General features: G+C 38.9%; 1 protein-coding gene across 2 annotated transcripts in view; it reads left to right on the top strand.

The window, feature by feature from the left end:
- The window catches only part of DDAH1 (dimethylarginine dimethylaminohydrolase 1), a 98,575-nt gene that overhangs the window by 27,695 nt on the left and 50,941 nt on the right, over positions 1-19,939 (top strand). The window contains exon 3 of one of the 2 annotated variants that reach the window (XM_072419590.1): positions 4,331-4,438. In XM_072419590.1, coding sequence (XP_072275691.1) covers positions 4,430-4,438 — 9 coding nt within the window. In that variant the 5' untranslated portion in view covers positions 4,331-4,429. Of the gene's footprint in view, positions 1-4,330; positions 4,439-16,626; positions 17,146-19,939 lie in introns of those variants that run through there. The other variant, XM_072419589.1, reaches the window with a different exon arrangement.

Genomic DNA, 19,939 nt, shown 5'->3' with positions numbered 1-19,939 from the left:
TGACTGGGGTAAAGCCGTTCAAGAAAGTTGGCCTAGGGGGCACCAACAATAATTACAGCCAGCTAAGCAGCACTGTTATTTTAGAGAAACTTTTCTATGAGCAGAAAAAAAATTATTCAAATTATATTTTACAAGTTCAGTGTTATGCCTCTGCAATCTAAGCCCTAAAGAAGTGGGACTGTTCTTGAACCCCCAAACCATGCTCACTGTTTTATTTCATGTCATCTTGAATACTTATTAGGATGAGATTTTATGTTTTTTTTAAATCCTTAGACCAGCTTAAAAGTTTTACTATATGATTGTACCCAGTGTGGTCCTTAAAACCCCTGCATTTTTAGAATTGTCCCGCTAAAGTCATTGGGCTTCATAATATCAGACAGTAATGGTGCATCATTCAATGCCTTGTATCTAGACTCTTAAGGTATTAAATACCTAAAGGAGGTTTAACCTTTCTATACATTATTATTATTTACAATTTTATCCTATATTGTAAGCTCTTCTAGGCAGGGCCCTCTCCTCCTCGTGTGTCACTGTCTGTATCTGTCTGTCATTTGCAAACCCTTAATGTACAGTGATGCATAAAATGTTGGTGCCATATAAATCTTGTTTATTATTATTAATAATAATAATAATAATAATAAATTAATAATAATTATAATATCATTAGCATATGCAGGACCAAAAGAAAGAATCTGGAAAGGTGAATTATAAGCAGAATAAATTTTAGCCTAAATGTGTATCCAAAGCATGTGCTCACTGAACTGTATTTTCCCTTTCAATTGTAATTTTAGTTTCCTATTCTGGAACTGAATTCCTGCTGAATATAACTGCATTTTTTACATTGGCTTCACCTATAGGGTTATTAAAACAACCCTGACTGTCCACAAACAGTGGAAAGTATGTCTGCTGTACCATGTATGTTTGTGTCAGGCGCGAGATTAATGACTTTTCTCCACTGCTGAATGGAATGTCTAAGGAAAACCATTTGAAATAGAGTGGAAGGAAAAATAAAGATTACCCAGAGCGTGGTCCAAATTTCCGAACTCAATGTCTCTGTTATTAGAGAGAGCTAACGGGACATAACTCACCCCTGCCACCTAGAAACACAGCTGAAAAAAATGTGAATTTCGCACTTATTAGGGATTTTTCCCTTCTGAACATTTTTTTCCTCTCCGATGTAAAAGTGTTTTGTATTTCAGTGGAATGTGGTGTCGCATATACTTGTCTAGGCCAGTGCGTCTAAATTTTTTTAAAGGAAACATGCATGGAAATACAAAATATTAAATGCCAGTGTTTGAAAAGAAAAAGACTGATTACTGGGAGTCTTCTGGTGCTTTTTTTATGGAATCCCTCGATATTGTAATACCTTGAGGGTCTTCTTGACTTCTAAAACAAGAGAAGGGTGGCTGTAAAGAACTGCAAAGGTTGGTAATTAGTAAACAAGTCCTTTTCAGTTTGTCTATGTGACCTGTCCAGCCTGCCTAAAGCCCTGTACAAATGTCCAATAAACATCAGGTAATTGTCCCTGGAAACAATTTGTTTACTGAAACTAGCTCTACCATTCATTTTGGGCAAGTAATGCAGCTTAAGAACCCTATCCAAGCAGAATGCCCAATTTATGTCCAACTTATCTATAAGCTCTGTCCATCTTGTCAATAAGCCCTGTCCACTATGTGTATAAGTTTTGTCTAACCTGTCTATAAACCATGTCCACACTATTAGCCCTGTTCAGCCTATCTATTAAACCAGCCCAGCTTGTCTATGAGCCCTGTCTGGCCAAAGGTTCTGTCCACATTTATTTAGCAAACTTTTCTGTACTAAGGCGCCATTTGTAATCAATTTCCATTTAACATCAATTGTCTAATAAAACCATAATTTATTTTAGCATTAAAAGAAAATATTTGACATCATTTTTTCCTCATCGAACTTGTCTATCAGCCCTATCCAAAAACCTAGTGATAGCGTAGCTGGTTCTAAATTTTGTTCTATGTATAGAAAATGGAAAAGTGTTATTTAAATGCTGTTAGCAACTAGATGAGGTTATAACCAGGGGGTACCAATGAAGGCAAAATATAGGCAGAATAAACTTAGGCATAAACATACATTTGAAGCCAAAATCCCCAGTGGAGATGAGGCTTGACATTTTCCAAACTATATACTATAAAACCTTTGCACTGTTCTTATGCTGCTTATACTATTCCATTGTAAACAGATGCTTAAAGACAGGTACTCATTATTGTAACTAACTGGTGTTCTGTATTGCTAAACCAATGTATCCATAGATATAGATTTAGTTTCCTTTCTGACCACAGGGTTATATTCCTGCACACCTTAAACATAAATATATTTTTTCCATTTTAATAAAAAAAAGCTTCACTACATCAATGTAAAAAGAACAGAGAGCATTAGTAGATGATGAGACTTTAGTCTGGTATGCAAAACAAGTGAAGTTCCATAGCATATTCCAGTATATTACCTTTATTGGTTATACAAATCTTAAAAAAAGAGTGCAAAATGTAAAGAACAGAACTTTTTTTTTAAGGGCTTAAGGGCTTGTTGCCAGTATTCCCATTGGGCTCCCTGCAGCTGATCTTTTCCCCTTATGGACTTTCCATACTTCTGTACCATAAAGCTACGTACACACTTCCAATTATTATCGTTGGAAAACGAACGACGAACGATCCTGCACGATATCTACGAACGATCGTATAGTACCGATCCTGCACATAGAGATAACGACACGATCGTTCGTAGATATTGTACACACAATAGATACGATCGTTTGAACGATAGAGGAACTATGTGCACGACAGGAAAGTGAACGAACGTTCGTTCATTACGCATGCTCAGCCCATGGACGATCAACGAACGACCGTACACACGAACGATGTTCAACGATCGTCGTCCAATCCGATCCGCCGGTCCGGTCGTTCGTTTCCAACGAGTTTCCTCGTTCGTCGGCGTCGTTGGTTACTTTTTTACGAACGATTTTTTGCCCAATCGATCGTTCGTCGTTCGATTGGAACGATAAAAATTGGAAGTGTGTACGCACCTTAACTCTGTATGCAGGAGGCCGTATTGGTGGAGGTGCATAACTTTGATTTCATATGTGCCCTCAATGATTGCTGATATGAAAAATGGTGGTAGGTGACATTCAAGAAGTATTAAGATACATTTACAAAGCAGAGATTGGCTGGATGAGTGAAACTGATACAGGAAACTCAGATTTCTATCCAGCAGGAAGCATAGTAGTGGCATCACCAAAAAACCCTGCTTCTCAAGATCTCCTTAGGCCTGCCTTTCTCCAACTTTTTTAACATGAGGGAACCCCTGAAATAACTCCCAGGTATTGGGGAACCCCTGCTATATTTACTATATCCACAGCTCACAGTACATTAGCATGGTGGTCAATAGGAAGAATGCCTCGCACATTGCTGGCCAGTGGGAAGAAATCATCCAAAAAAAAAATCATTGGCCAAAAAAAATCATTGGTGTCAGTCAAACTGGTCATAAAGGCACAAGCTGTCCATTGCTCCAGGGACCCCCAGCAGCCTCTGGAGGAACCCTAAGGTTCCACTGAACCCTGGTTGAGAAACAGTGCCGTAGACTATCAATCAAATGCAAAAGTGCTCAACTCACAGCTGATACACAGTTATTAGTCTGCATGCATAGGAGTGCCTAGGCACCATCACATACCAGAAAGTGCATTGGTATATTATAGAAGGACTTCAAGACAAAAATGTACAACTTATACACAATTAACATTTCTAGATGTTCCCTTTGTCATATCAAATCTTTACTTTTTGAGTTCAGGTCTACAAAATATGGTATCAGCCAGACAGAGAGTGTTTTTAATGAGTCAGCAAATGCTTGTAAGGCAGAACAGTATAGCACAACCACTGTGCAGCACAGGAAAGCAGGAGCAAAGTGTGCATATGTAATGAGCAATTGTGACCTTTCGCCATATAATTATATTTTTATTTATATAGAATGCAGAATGAAAATAATAACACATTACAATATTATTTACATTAATTTGATCTCTTTTTTGCATGTCTGAAAAAAGTTAGGTGGCAGCACAAGCGTTACACAGACCCTTAGGCAGCTACCTCACTTGCCCTGCCCTTGAGTCAAGCCAGCTGCATATTTGCACAGTTTGCTGAGTCACGGGTCTTCTGTTTGGCTAATGGAAACAGCCTTCAAAAACATTTCTTGAATTGCGTGAATACTTTTTTTGGAACTCTTAGATGCTGGTTTTCCTATGCTGTGTATGCATTGGTGTCTGCTTTCTCCAACCCCAACATTTTACTCTTTGCTTTCTTCTTTACAGCCAGTCAAGCCATTGATTTAGTGATGACGATCAAACCACCATGAACACAGCATCTATAGGAACGCACCCTGACTCGGTCACATGATCTAATGACCATGAATGGCCAAGGTAAGGAACACCTTGTACTTGGCTTCCATAGATTTCAGCTGGAGCTAATTTCTTGGAAAAGTCAGTGATATGGTTCTGGAAATGTCTCTGTTTTTATAAATGTTTTACTGTATAATGAATACGATCATTATTCGTGGTAGAATAAATTCTTGGAAATATGTTTTCATTCCTTTCACACCCAATTGAATTTACATAGGTGTACAAACTCTTAATCACAGCTTGATTAGAAAAGCCTGTTCCTTGACAGTATGCTGTAGAAACATGCTCTTGCTCTGTGTGTGGAAGCAGCAGTCCGTCTGCAGAGGTCTGGTACACCCCTTGTTTATTTATTCAGTATGCTATTTAATTTGCTATAAAAATATGATTACTCTAGAAACTGTCAATTCCCTAACTTATCTCCTTACCATTCTTGCAACTTATTGCCCTCTCCTCTTCTGGAAGTATCTAGAAGGTCAGATACGTCAAACAGTCGTGGTTCTTGAGCAAAAATCTAACGTGTGTACAGTGGGCCCCCAACATCAATCATCAATCCATCCTCATTGATAAATGACTGATCAGGAATGGAAAGCACAGTGGGGTGCTAATCATTCCCTTTCTCCTATCCTCTTTCCATAGAACAGAATGATATTGTGTGTACAGTGCACAGTTCGTTTATCTGTCCTCGGGAATAATCACAAAAGATGGTTTCCAGTGACAGTAATCTGACCTCTACCTGATGTCTGTATAGGACTAAAAGATAGATTCTAAATACTGCATTCATATAATTAGCTCCAGAGAAAAGGAATGGTAATAAAGTGTCAAAAGAGAAACAGACGATGATGATGACCATGCCCTATTGGGCAAAAGTCACATAATGACATCACACACTCATATACCCTAGGAGTGATGCCATTTCATAAGATATAGTGTTTGCTTCTGTTTTCAGTCATCATTTCTCCTAATCCAATTTTCTTGAGGGAATTTTGCATCTGAACAGCATCCACATTATGCTTGGCTAAAGAATTGTTTTTTTTTCCTGCCTGAAGTTTTGATTTCATCACCTGTAGTCATTAGCTGATCCAAGAAGACAGAGAATCAAGCTTGTCAAATGTACATGCAGGCTGAGACATATGTTGTGTGAACATCTAATCTGGGATATTACAAGTTGCACATACAGAATATCTGTTTTTCAATCAGCCCTCTATTCGATAGATGGTTAACTCTACAAGTGGTAATACTATTGATTTTCTTGGAATCAATTCTATGAATAAAGTATTCAGAAATTATATCAGTGTTTCCCAAGCAGGTGTCAGTCGAAATCTAGTTTTCTCTAGAGTAGTCTTTCTTGACCTTTTTACCATAGGGAACCCCTGATTTAACTACTATTTGAAAAGCCCATAGTACATTAGAATGGTGGTCAATAGAAAGAATGCCTCAAACATCTTTGGTAAGAAGATCACCCTTACAAATAGCCCAAATGATGAATTAAATCAGGTAAACTGACCTGAGAGGTACAAATTGCTCATTGCTCTAGGAACCCCCAGCAAGCTCTGGAGGAACTGTAGGGTTCCATTGAACCCTAGTTGAGAAACACTGCTCTAGATTTTGCTAGCAGTTGCTCAAACAATGAGTAATATGTAGCTTTTGGGTCTGTTTAACTGACACCAATGATGTTTTTGACTATCTGTAAGGGTGAAATTCTTTCCATTGGCCAGCACAATAATGTACTCTGTGGCTACAATAACTATAGCAGGGGTTCCCTAAGACCTTAAAATTATTTCAAGGATTCCCCCATGTTAAAAAGGTCAAGAAAGGCTGATCTATATTTTATTCTGTTAGTTGTTTATCTTTAGCACCATTATGTTTAATATGCACTGGTTGTGTTGTGTTTATTATAGTGCCTTCAGCATCCAAAATGTTGTCAAATGCCCCACAACAGATGTGTTCTGTATGCTGCGATCAGGGTATATATTATTGAAGGCTCACCTTGCATTAAACCCATTATTGTTTGACTAGTAGGGAATGCAGCCCTCTAGGCTCCGCTAACAGTATATACAGTACACAGACATATTTAAAATATTCACAGGATAGTGTATTCACCTAAAATGTCTTTTAGTGGCTTGTATTATCAGACTAAACTCTATACCAGCCCTTTATCTTTTAGTGCCTAGACAGAAAAAAAATACAGATAAGAGATAAAATAAGCCTAGTTATATGGTAATGACCTATTTCTTCCATGCGCATTTCTACTGAAAAAAACATAATTTTAGTGAAAGCCACATCAAAGAATTGCTGTCAATAAATATAGAAATAGGGAAAGTTGGACAATTACTTGTCTACACTTGATTTTGAAACAAGATGGTGAGGATGAAAGCCAAGCAATTCACATTTTTCAAGGTATAGGTATATATTTCCTTTAAACCGCCCATAGATCTTACAGAGCACTTGGTGATGCATTCTTGGTCGTACCACCCTCAGACATGTCAGTCTTTTTGCAGATTATCTTATCATGAACAATATCAGGTCAGAAATGATTGTCTCTCCCAAGCACTCTTGTAGGACCATCATGTGGAATTCCATTAGAAATAAGACACTTGATAAGTCTAAGAATGGTTGGATTGGGCAGCTTTCTTTCCTTATCTATGGGTGGCAAAAAAGGTCTCTTCTATTCTGATTTGTGAACATGACAGGATCTTACAAAGACATTTGTGGAATTTGGGGCATCCCCACAATTCAAGAATTAAATTCCTATTTGTATCTATATAGGACATAAGGAGCAAGATAACTTATTCCATCCCTCCCATAGCCTTCTCCTCCATGCAACCAGTCCTCCGCTGCCTTTTTGGGCTGTGGTTTCAAGAACTGACATCTCTACAATGTAGGACCAGGACCAATGCAGGCCCCCATAGAGATAAGCAAACAATAAACCTATGCCATGCAGGAGTAGCCCTACAGAAAAGCTGTAAGCTTAATGGTCACCTAAAAAATGTCTGCTATCATTTTCAGAAGTGACTTTTAAAAGAGACAGCAGAAAACAAGGCTCAGGTACCAAAAGGCATGCAAATAATTTTATCTATAGAGATTGGTTCATGGTCGTTCTTTATCCAGTAGGGTGGTCTGACTTTTATTTCCCCAATATTAATAATATTGATATCACATACGTAAAGTTTAAAGAGTTGTGTGAGGGCATGCTAGTCTGCATTTCATTTAGGTCCAACACTTTGCTTGTTCACGTGAGGATCCTTACTTTTATGCTTGCAAACTGATGGCTATAATAAAAACAAAACTCTTGGTTTACTGGGAAGCTTTAGCATGGGAAACTTTCAAAAAAATCCTTTGAGTGTAGAGCCCATGACCCCACTATAGACATTTAAATAGTTACATATTCTTAAGCAATATTAAACAATCCCACAATGACCTTTTGAAGCTGTAATCACTGTGGAGCAATTTATTCTCAAATTTCTCTGCAGTGCAAGTAATGCTGTGCAGAAAATCCTAAAAATCAATTGATGACTGCATATTATGATAACATACAGGGTGTCCCAAAAGGTACTAAACACTTTTAATGAATTCCAAAAAATTACACAAGTAACTGAGTTTATTCATATTTTAAGCATTAACAAAGGAGTTGTTGCAGTTTTATTTGCTAGGCTTGCTATCACGTTCAAATGCCTTGAAGACTATACTATATAAGTTGTATACCTTCACATGAGCGCCTTAATTTTAGTCAACTTTCAGCCATCTTCGGATGCAAGCCTCTCTAACAATTTGCAGCATCTCTTCCCCAACCTCGCTGCAGGCCATGTGGATTCTTTCCTCAAGCTGTGATAGGTTACAAGGCTTAGTGGCATACACTTTGCTTTTGCTATAGCCCCACAAAAAAAAGTCACAAGGTGTAAAGTCAGGGGAGCGCGGAGCACATTCAAGGGGACCACTTTGACCGATCCATTGGTCAGGAAAATTGATGTTCAAGAAATCTCTGACTAACCTGCCAAAGTGGGGAAGGGCTCCGTCTTGTTGAAAGAAGACATGGCAAGGAATTAGCACAGCAAACTCCTGCAGCATCTCCAGGTAATTTTCCCCTGTAACCGTGGTCGTGTTACTGGATACATTGTGAAAGAAAAATGGTCCAATCAGCCCAGTGCTAAACATTGCACACCAAACCAACATCTTCAGAAAGTCCCGTTCATGCTCAAGAATTTCTGCTTGGTTTGATTCAACAGTTGTGTCGGTTAACCCCACCGGAGAAATAAAAGATTGACTCGTCGCTGAACCATAAGTTGGAGAGCTGAATGGTCGTTTTCACACAAGCAACATAATCTTCGGCTTGAAGTTTTTGAACAACCTGAGGTAAGGGTGGAGCTTAACCCCTCTCCAAAGCATCCGCAGCCCTCCGGATAGACTTTCCCTGGCTTGGCATGAATGCCTGCTTCAGGAGTTCAGTTTTTTTTTATCAGTGATTTTATTAGGGCTTCCACTGGGTGGTTTGCCATGGATAGCAAATATTGTGTTACGTGTTGGAGCAGTGTGACGGCCATAAAGCTTCTCAAACTCACCAGAACTGTAGTCGGGGACTGAAAAACTTCTTGCCAAGTGGCAATTTGCAACGCTGCTCCAATGTCAATTGGCGAGCCATAGTTAAGGTAATGATACGCTTACAAAAACTTCAAAGCCTAAGTTGTCATATGCTGATGACCTCAAGTATCTCCGAATGATACCTGCTATAAAATAGAAAAAAGGAAGTGTGTAGCGACTTTTGGGACACCCTGTATTACAAAGTAAATGGTGTGAATATTGAGATCCATAGATATTTTATACACGTGTTTCTTTTGTTTATGGAGCTTGTTATTGATGTTAAAGTAATGCTTTGATGGGCCTTTAGACACTATATTGCCAACGAATAGGTTCTTCACAAATGTAATAGGCATACTTTTTATATATTAAATGCCATTTGTGTGTCCTAAAAAGGTCTATAGTGAAAGATAATTGGGTATGTAAGATGTGTCCCATATACATTGCGGAGGAGTATTCCTGGTATGAATGTGTCAAAGCTTGTCTTTATCTTGACATCTGTGTAATATTCATTGTAGCATATGTGCATATATATCACTATTTCCTTTTTCTTTTCTATTCATTGTGACTGTCAGCATTCAAATCAACCATCCTTAAAGTTTTGTGTAGTCTCGCCTGCATTACACACATACCCTTGACTTTCCATAAGTGTACATTTGCATAGGGTAATGTGGGCTGTCATGTGGCAAGGGGGGAACTGCAAAGTGGGTATCACAGGGGTGTTTTTTTTTTTTACCTAAAATGTCAATCCAACGGGTGCTTTAAATCACACCTTTTTGCCATGGATACTCTAACAGTTAGATCCTCCTGCTATAATTCAGATCATATTATTTGTGTATTTTTTTTCAGCCCCTCCTGTTGCATTGAAAAAAAAAAGTGTAAGTGGGAAGTGGGAAGTGTAGGCTACTAGACTAGTACATGAGCAGATCCACTGCCAACAATCAGTCCAAAGTCTCAAAAATATATACAGTTGTGTACAAGTTTCTGCCCTTTAAATCCAACGAAAAAAATTAAATCCCTAAAATCATCTAGTGGATAAATTCCCTACAGTATCACTTTACATTTATTTTTCTTGTATTGTTTGTTTTTTTTTAAATTTGTATTGGAAGTGAAAATCTGCACATGCGATCTCACCACTAACAACGCTTTAACTTGCCACCACTTACCAAAAACTGAAACCATCAAATTGGGGCGAAGAGACCCTTTAATGCAGCAATACAAAGAACTGTTTAAAATTATATTAAATCATAGACAGCATTCATTTCTTATTCTTTAATAAAAAAAAAATATTCTCTCACTGCTTTACATTCATTGAAGGGCCAACCAATTATTCTGGTAACTGCAGAGTGTTCTAAGAAAACTTTAATTATTAACAACAGTCATAAAACACAGACGTCAATTACAGAAACAGAAAAGTGAGTTTTACGGTTCCCAGCTTATTCTGTATGGCATCCTACAGTCTAATTGTATCCTCATCAGAACTTATCAGTGAACCGAAGTCAGCCATGGTTCCTGCACCTTGCATATGAGAGCTGCCCTTTGCGAGGCCTTATTAAATAGGCTAGACAACGTTGGGCATGGGTTGTTTCTGTTTGGATGGCATGCTCTCTGATGCATGGGTAATTATTTTGCACTGTGTACATGAATATTCATGATGTGCCCAGCACTTACGTCACTGAAATCTGGCTCCCGCAGGCTGTTATTACCAAAAACAAGTAGCGGATGATGCTTTCTGCTTGACCTGCAGCAGCCCAGCTGGGAAAAAAAGATGGTGATTCAGTAGGCGGTAGGGAAAAACAAAAGTAGACATAAAAGCCTGTCTAGGCAGGATTAAGTTTTCATAAGCACGGCCTATCATAAACACTTTTTATATAATGCTTTTTTTATATAAAATACTGTTTTTACCCCTTTTCCATATTTTTTGTGTCTTTGTGCTGCTGAACTCTTCCAGCCTCATTTAATCACTTCCTGTCTACATGCACTTGCTCCAGTGACAGCCGCACATCATTGCTTTGGACTAGCATTCTGCATGTGATTGGGTAACAATGCAGGAGCAAAGTTGTCCCCCCATAACTATTTATTCATGTCAGGATGACCAGGGTATTATAATGACAGCTACAGATTCAGAAAGATCAAAAACAACTTTTGCAAATATGTTAAAATTATGAAACATTTATGCAGTTTTAATTATTGGGTTTAGGTTTACTCACTAATACAAGGAGAGCAATCTAAATAACACCTCTTTTCCACTATACACATTTTCTATGCTTGGCCTCCACTTTATTTGGATCTTGGGAGCAATAGGAAATAAAAGGCATGTTTGGGTATGTGGGAACATTTGACTCATTCCCCCCTCTCTTTTTTTTAGAAATATTGCACACCCGTGGTAGAAAGTAAGGAATCTGCATCCTGGGAAAGCTCCAAGACCTGAATTTGGAATATACATAGGCAGTGGTGTAACAATAGGTATAGCAGCCCAAGTAGATACTTTGGGGCATGGGGTAGGAGAGGGCCCCATTATGGAAGCTGTTAAAGTGCATAAACTATATTTAATAAAAAGTACTGACAGGTAGGCTTTTTTGTGTATTGTTTATGATAGAGACTGTGAAGTCTTTTCTGACAAAGCCAGTCCAGCCTGCCTGTCAACTAATTTTGCTAAACAAATACAGTCTTGGAGTCAGAGAATACAGTCTTGGCATCATTCCGAATCTTCTTGAATCTTGAATAAAGCACCTCCTTGGGAGTTATATCATCCTGTCCTGGCCAAGGTGAGTGGCCATAGTCTCTGGAATCAGAATAGGACCAGGTAAAGAATAGGAACAAGTCTGGTTATTTTATTACTGGAGGGGTCCGTCTGGCAGAGTTGTCTGCCAGAATGTGTTGGTATGATTTGCATACTTGTACATTTTGGCTAAAACCTCTTGGGGACCCAAATGAATATGCATGGGAGTTCATTCCCAGGTGCCAGCTATGCTGGGATTGTGCACTGAGCTGAGAAAAGATTGCGAACAGGCAGGTATGTTTATTTTATTGCCAAGGGAGAATCACATGTCCTTTCTGCAATAAAGAGTCTGCTTTAGGCTAAAATTGTTCTGGGACCCAATGATTTGTATTTATGTCCTATACATAGAGATTTCTTCACCTAGTTCTGGCAGCCCAATGTGCTCACTAAAATATATAAACATAGCCAGAACTTTTAATATTGAACAAAGTAAAGTAGGGTAAAAATTTACTTTTGCTGTCTATGTCCTGTTGGGCGATTTCCTTTTATGTCTTGGAATTGCAAGAGGACATTTCCTGAAAGTAAAAATTCCCATCGTAGACAATTTTGAACAAGACTTTTGCCTCATTGGAAGATTCCAATTACTTCACCAAATTCTTTTTTAATCATGATTTATTTTTAATAAACCACTTTTATCTTACCCTTACCAACAACTACTAGCATCTATCTCTGGCCCCTCACATATATTGAGCAGCACTATTTTATCTTCTTTTATACTTTCTTTGCTCATTTAAACCTTTGCTAGCCCCTCGTGCCTTGACTGTAATTTTTTTCTGGCTAAATATATGCATCCGCCCATTTCATCCTCCTTTATTATTCACCTGGCTAAACCAGTCATTAATAGCTGAATCTGAATCTAATTTCAAATTCAGCATCATACTAATTCTAGCTGCTAACATTTGTATCAACACGTACACAGGATCTGCTGGAGAATAGAACCCAAACAAAGTTGTTAATCTGTCATCTTGTTGTACATTTTAATACACAAAAATCTGGATGAAAAAAACAAAACATAATTTGTTTGCAAAGTTAAGGATTTTGTGGTCACTGGGACAGATAGACGAGTGACTCCCTCCAACAGGGGCACAGTTTGCAATAATGTCTTGACATTTTTGAGTTTAACCTTCAACAGCTCCATAAAAACAAACAATGTAGTCTGTAAAACTATGTATTTTTAGAGTATGGGATGATGTTTATACTATTGAAAGTTGTGTAACTGCAGAATTTATTACACATTAACTTACAACTAGATATTAATGAGAACATATTAACCAATTTGTCAACCTAATGAACAATATGCTGACTTGCCTAAAATTCCCATGTTCTTGTACAAGTATAGATGTTTTCCCAACAGCAATATCATTCTTGAAAAGTTCTACTTTAAGGAATAGAGCATCTTTGTGTGCACTGACATTTTGCACCATGTACTATAGAGCTCAGGTCTGTATCGTGCTGTATACAGAGCTATCCACCAATGTAAGGCTACATACACACCTCAGATGATTCTCGTCCGCTAATCCCCCCAGGGCTAATATGGGACCAGAATCTGGCGTGTGTACAGTGCTCCTCATCTGTCCTCCAGACGACTGTCCTGGTGGATCCACGGACGAGGAACAATCGTAATGAAAGTGAAAGGGAGAGAGCACAGCAGGGTGCCGCTCTGTCGTTCTCCCCTCCCCATGGAGCAGAACAACACTGTTCATGCATAGTGCAATATTTTGTGGTTGGAAAGGATGCTTTCCAATGACAAATATTGCATGTGTGTACCCAGCCTAACCCCTGTGAATGTGCTAAGGACATGCAGAAATTCCTGTGCACTTGGAACTCTGTCATGCAGTTAGCAGCAAAGATTCGTAGAACATGGCAATGACAGGATCCTGAATATGTCATCGCTGCAGAGTGGCTGCACAAAGGCCTGTGCCATAATTGGTAATTATGCTGTGCTGATTATGGCAGAAGCTCACCACCCACCAACAAGCACAATTCCACTTTAAGTCCATTTGCATTGACCCAAAAGAAACAAATCATATGTATAAGTTAAATCCCAGGACATAACACACTTTTACTCAGTTTAAAAGAAATAAAAATAACATTCACTCAGCTTCTAACAAATGACAGGTTACAGAACAGTAGTTGGCACAGGTGATATCTTTTATTGGTGCCGCTAAGTATATGTACAGAGAAAGCTTAAGTTCCCTTCTTCAGGTGAAGATGTGATAATAATAAATTTAAAAAACCACAAACCTATATACAAGCATACAAGTACATAAGGTGAGGTATCGGCTAAGTGATTGGTACAAAATCAGTGCAGTAGGGTCATGACTGTGTCAGTGAAAAGGATTTTAAAGCAGAACTAAACTCAGGGGATACCCACCCGTCCTCATTGCGTCATGGGTGCTGCCATCTTCTTTCGTCTTCTCTTCTCCATTCAGATGTTGGAGCATTTTGATTGGGCGGGCCGGGATGATGTAACTTCCCCAAAGACAGGCAGGAGTTCATCAGTCCTGGCACCTGCTGGGGAAGCCAGGATGTGTTGGATATGCCCATGCCGGCTATGTGCAGCCCAGGCAGTGATCAGGCAGGTAAGAATATTTACTACAGAAAGGATATTGCCTGTCTCTTTCTCTAATAAAGCCCTCCCTGATCACAGATTTTTAAAGTGGAACGGATCACAAAGAAGGCTATCAAATCAGGATACCCCACATAAACCAATGAAAAAAAAAAAAAGAAAAAGAAACAGCAAAAAACCCAACAAATTCAGGAGGAAAAATAAAATATAATATTTAATAAATATAAATATACAAAACATAAGTGAGTAACTTATGTTTTGTTTTTTTTATACATTACATACATATATGACCCACGTCATGCTACAATGTGTATTGGATTAAGGCTTTGCACACCCATTGGGGTCTATTTATAAAAAAATGAATTTGCAATTCACTAAAACAATCCCTGGTGGAGAATCTTCCAGGTCCATGTGTTTCAATGGCAGGGAATGTCAGATTCTCTGCTTTATAAATAGAGCTCTATGGGGTGAATCTGATAAATAATCAGAACGTAAGACGTTTGCTAGAGGAAAAAAAAACAAATCAAGACACCAGACATTAAAGTGTACCTAAACTCAGAATTTTCACTTTACATAAAAGGGTAGACAACCCTTTTATGTAAGGTAAACATTCTGTTGTTGTTTTTTTCTTTTAATGCAAAACCCTTTTTTTTTTTTTTTTTTTTTTTTAAAGGGTGCAGCACCGCCCCCTAATTTTCGGCCGCCTAGGAAAGCCTCCCGTGCTACCTACTTCACGCATCGTGGGAGGCTCCTGAGCGCTCCTTCTACACATGCCCCAGCATCAGGCGCAGAAGGAGCCTTTTTGCGCAAGAGGAAAATATTGCCGATCTCACGCATGAGCAGTGAGGTTGGCAATTTTTTTTCATCCTACGTCACCCGATCTCACGCCTGGGTCGGGTGACTTAGGAGGAAGAAGAGGAGAAGATGGCAGCGGCTCCCGGACTACGCGAGTCCAGATGCAAGACACCCCCGGATGGATCCGACAGCCTTGTAGGATTGAAAGTAAGTGTATTTTTTTGAATTTAGTTCCTCTTTAACTATTGAAAAAAAATTCAGACATAAAAAAAATTTGGACATAGGAAAAACGTAGTCAAAAAAAAAAAATTGGCACACAATACTTTATTATCTAGTTAAAAAAACTAGGACAAAAGACATCGACTACTGCAAATCAAAAGATTAAAAGACCAGAGGAACATATAAGATTGTGAAAATATTTTTTTCCAAAACAAAACAGGACAGAAGACAAGTTAGGCTGGGCCTACACGGATGTTTTTAAAAACACATGTAAACATTCCTATTGCGTTTTCATGCATTTTAAGCACTTTTATTAGCGTTTTAAAGCTTGCCTTTAAAACGCTGGAAAACGCCTATGTTGCGTTTTCCCATGTTTTTATCGTGTTTATGTTTTAAGTGCCTCAAAACACCCAAAAACATGGAAAAATGTCCTATTGAAGTCAATGGAAGCGTTTACCCAGGTTTTTGGGTGTTTTCCCGCATTAACCCCGCATTTTAATTTTTTAAATGTTGCAAGCAATGTTTAAGATAAGGCTCATAAACGTGCCTCAAAGAAACGTCCTGGTGTAGATTGGCCCATTGGAATGCATGGGAATTTCAAACATGGGCATTAAAAGCCTCAGGTTAAACACTGGGGAAAACATCTGTGTAGACTAAACATTAGTAAACAAATAAAAAAATGAAAAACACAAACCCCAACAAAAGACAAGGTATTGAAAAAACAAACAAAAAAAAGAAAGAAAACAAATAAAGACAATTAGAAAATAAAAAACAAAAATTAGGACTGAAGACAAACTAGTGAAAAAAAATCAGGACAAAAGATATAAAAAAAGAAAAACAAAAGATAAACAACTGAAAAAAAGCTAAAAAAAATAAAAGAAAAAAGAAAAACTAGGACAAAAGACATGAGTGGAAAAAAGTCAAAGTCATAAACTACTGAAAAAATTAACAAACAAGCCGAAGCATAAAAAAAGATACTAAAAATATAAATAATAAAGAAAAAAATCAGGACTGAAGACTCATTTATGAAACAGGGAATCTGACATTCCCTATTGGGAATCAATTACTGGCATTGACATACATGGATCTGTAAGATTCACACGAGGGAATGTTTTATACATAGAGCCTATAAGTGTGTGTGTGTGTGTGTAAAAATTAGGAATCAGAGGAGATGTAGCCTGGGCACCCTCTGTGTGTCAGCCCCCAGTGATTGAGGTGTGTCCCCTGCCTTGGCACTGCACCTGTCCCCTTGGCACTCCCTGGGTATGAATGAACTCTCTCCTCAGCACCAGGCTAGAAAGGATGCACCTATCAGAAGGCACCTTTTATCCACCAATCACGTGCCACTGAAAATTGTCCAATAGGGAGGCGCGTTACATGTGGTGCCTGAGCTGTGTTTGCATTGAGCCGAGGGATGCCGCCCGTCTAGGTTGTCACTTTACACGGCTGGTCATTGATCCGGTCACAGTCCAGGCCGCCGTTCCCTTCACCATGTCCGCGCAGGTTGCCTCCGTCCTGGGCCGGTGTACACACGCCATAGTGCGCTCCATCCCGAACTCCCTCAGCCAGCAGGCTCTGAGGTCTAAGGACAGCGGGGAGGTGGACACGGCCAGAGCCCGGCGGGAACATGAGCTCTACACCCGGGTCCTGAAAGACAAGCTGGGGCTGCAGGTCATCGAGCTGGAGGCAGACAACTCCATGCCAGACGCCCCCTTTGTGGAAGACATCGCTGTGGTACTGAACGAGACCGCCCTGGTGACCAGACCTGGGGCAGCCAGCAGGAGGAAGGAGGTAACCGGTCACCTGCTGGGGTTAACCCTTTACTTTCCAGCCATACAACTCACATGGGTTAAAAGAAAAAAAAAAAAAACACTTTGCACATTGCTTTGGGTATTCACTTTATTTGTTCTGGCTCCTTTGTGTTCTCACTTTGTACATTGCTATGGAACATGACGGCGCTATAGAAATCAACGCATGCAGATTTATTGTAGCGCAGCCGCCCAGCGATCAGCTTGAGTTGCTACGGGTTGTTGCTTTCTTTTTGCAGATGGCAAGTTAGTAATGCTTAAGGTGTGGCATGCCTCCAGAATGCCAGCCATCCGGGCCTCTGTGCCCACACAACCAACTGCTACTGCTGATTGGGAACACTGAGTCTCTTCTATGAAATGTGTCAGACAACAAAGAATTTGCAACATTGTATATTTCAATGATTTGCACAGATACTTAAACACACATAGCTCTCTGCCTTGGCAGTGCCAGTGTCGGTGCAATCGAGCCGGCAGGTCAAATTTGGCTATAAATAGAAAACGTGACAAATGTTGTGTATGGGAGATTTATGTTTCTCTGGTTGTGATCTCTGTAGGGATTTTGACATTAAAAAAAAAACAGTTTATTTTCAATAGTCACCGTCTGATATATCATACAGACATCTGAGTTTCCTATTTGGAAAGACAGGTGTGGGGGGTGTGGCATTCATTGGGAATCATGCAGGTGAATATTGACCCTCGATGTGCTGTTTTGGCAGCCGAAAAGTTACCCAACCAGATCAGTCATTTGCCGCGTTCTAAATACGCCCCATAGTGTATATTATACAATTATAATTACATAATATGAGAACAACCTTCTTTTTCCTTGGAAGACAATGAGAAAATAAATATTTGGAACAAATTCATAGGAAGCTATTTATACATTTATTCTATCCATAACTCGCCCAACTTTAATCCTAAATATCTCATTGTTCTCAATGGATTCCATTAGAAAATAGATTCATCAATTTTGACGTATGATTTATTCTCTTTCTTACGAATATTGGGTAAAAGTATTTCGAAATATTTGGAAAAAATATTTCAAAATCTACTTCAAAATATCCATACAAAAAAATAAAAAAAGAATTATTTCATTTTAAGATTCCAACACTGATATGTTAATCTAATTGGCAACAATAATCTATGAAATTCTTGAGATGTGGTAAAATATACATCATTACTGTTCACATATTAAAAAAAGTAACAATAATGAATAAAAAAAAAAGGTTAAAAAAGAACTTTTTATTCCCAAATGGTGGATGGAGGGAGACTTTCTTTTCTTGCTAGCAAGGGCGTGTCTCTGAATGTTTCGTGTTTTATTCATGGCTGAAGAACAATATATAAAAATTGCTGAAACCAATCCGAAGTAATATTAAACATTGAAGTAGTATTCTGTAAGTTAAAGCGGTTTGGTTGCTATAGGATACTGCACATTGCACAGGGTAATGATAAGGATAACAGATAATATGTTATAATTGTTTTTGTAAATTGATGTCAAAAATCAGAACACGGAAGGGCAATTAATGCTGATTTTCTAAAGGAAAGAATTGGACTGGTGGACTTTGTTGGAGGAAATATTGTAATTTGTAATGGAGCAAGATAGGAAGTCTGTGTTCTGCTGTCAGCTCCCACCACACCCCAGGACCATCTTTGTTGCAGTTCTCTCAGCGTGCCGGGAGGTTGGGGGATGCTTGTTAGTACATAATGACAGAGGGAAGGGGAAGCCAGCCGGAAAATAGAATCTAAGTGACAGGGCGGAATCTCAAGCTGGAAACGATTGTGAGAACAATAACTGAGCTGGGAGGAAATCAAAACCAAACGCAAATCAAGAAAAGAAAATGTCTTTTATAGGAATCAATTTATACTAAAATAAATACCATGCTGGGTAATATAAGTTTCAGTGTACAGTTTTATTAGGATTGTTTGTGTAATTATCGTCACCCTGGTACCCCATATGTCAGACTGTCATTATTCTGACACATGAAGGTTCAGCCAGCCGTAGTGCCAGGGGCTCATATGTTGGTTTGCCATTGTTTCAGAGGACCAGAGGTCAGTTTGCAATTTATCCGGGCACTCATTTGCTAGTGTGCCCATATTGCAGGGTTTCTGGTGTCTGTGTATTAATATTTAGTAGCCTAAGTTCCATGTGCCAGTATTCCATGGCTTCGTATTTCATTTTTTAGGGTCCCACATTTCAGTTTGTCATTATTCCAGGGCGACAGGCATCAGTGTGCTTTGTTTTCAGGGACCCATGTGTCAGTTTGTCATTTTCCAGGTGCACAGGTATCAGTTAGAGAATTTTAGAAGTCCAGGTCATGATATCAGGTGCCATCATTCCAGGGGCATGGATGCCCCCCCAAACCTTAATCAGATGATACAACTGGCAGATGGTATGTATTCAGGGACCCCAGAAGTCTTATCTTCCCATCTAGTGTTTTCAGCCTGGAACCCCCAGATACCAGTGTGCCAATAACCTTGGACCCCATCAGTTCGGTCGCATCAGTAATAATCAGTACAAAGATCTGAATGCTGCTACAGGAGGTAGCTTTCCTCACTGATAGGTTTGGGACACGAGATGACATTCCAGGGGGTTAAAAAAAGTAATAAGGTTTTAGATTCCTGTGCAAGAAGGGAGTAAACTTTTAAGTTTTCGGTGTTTAAAGCTCCGTTCCTTGTAATGATATGGTGTAGTTCTCTGCAACATTATCATATGAGTTCAGGGTGACTTGATGATGTATTCTCAGGGGATGGGTCCTTGGAACCCTGGACTCTTAGAAAAT

This window comes from Pyxicephalus adspersus, chromosome 8 (assembly GCF_032062135.1).
Source record: "Pyxicephalus adspersus chromosome 8, UCB_Pads_2.0, whole genome shotgun sequence".
Classification (NCBI taxonomy): Eukaryota; Metazoa; Chordata; class Amphibia; order Anura; family Pyxicephalidae; genus Pyxicephalus; species Pyxicephalus adspersus.
The sequence above is the reverse complement of the archived record's forward strand: the minus strand, read 5'-3'. Positions and strand labels throughout refer to the sequence as shown.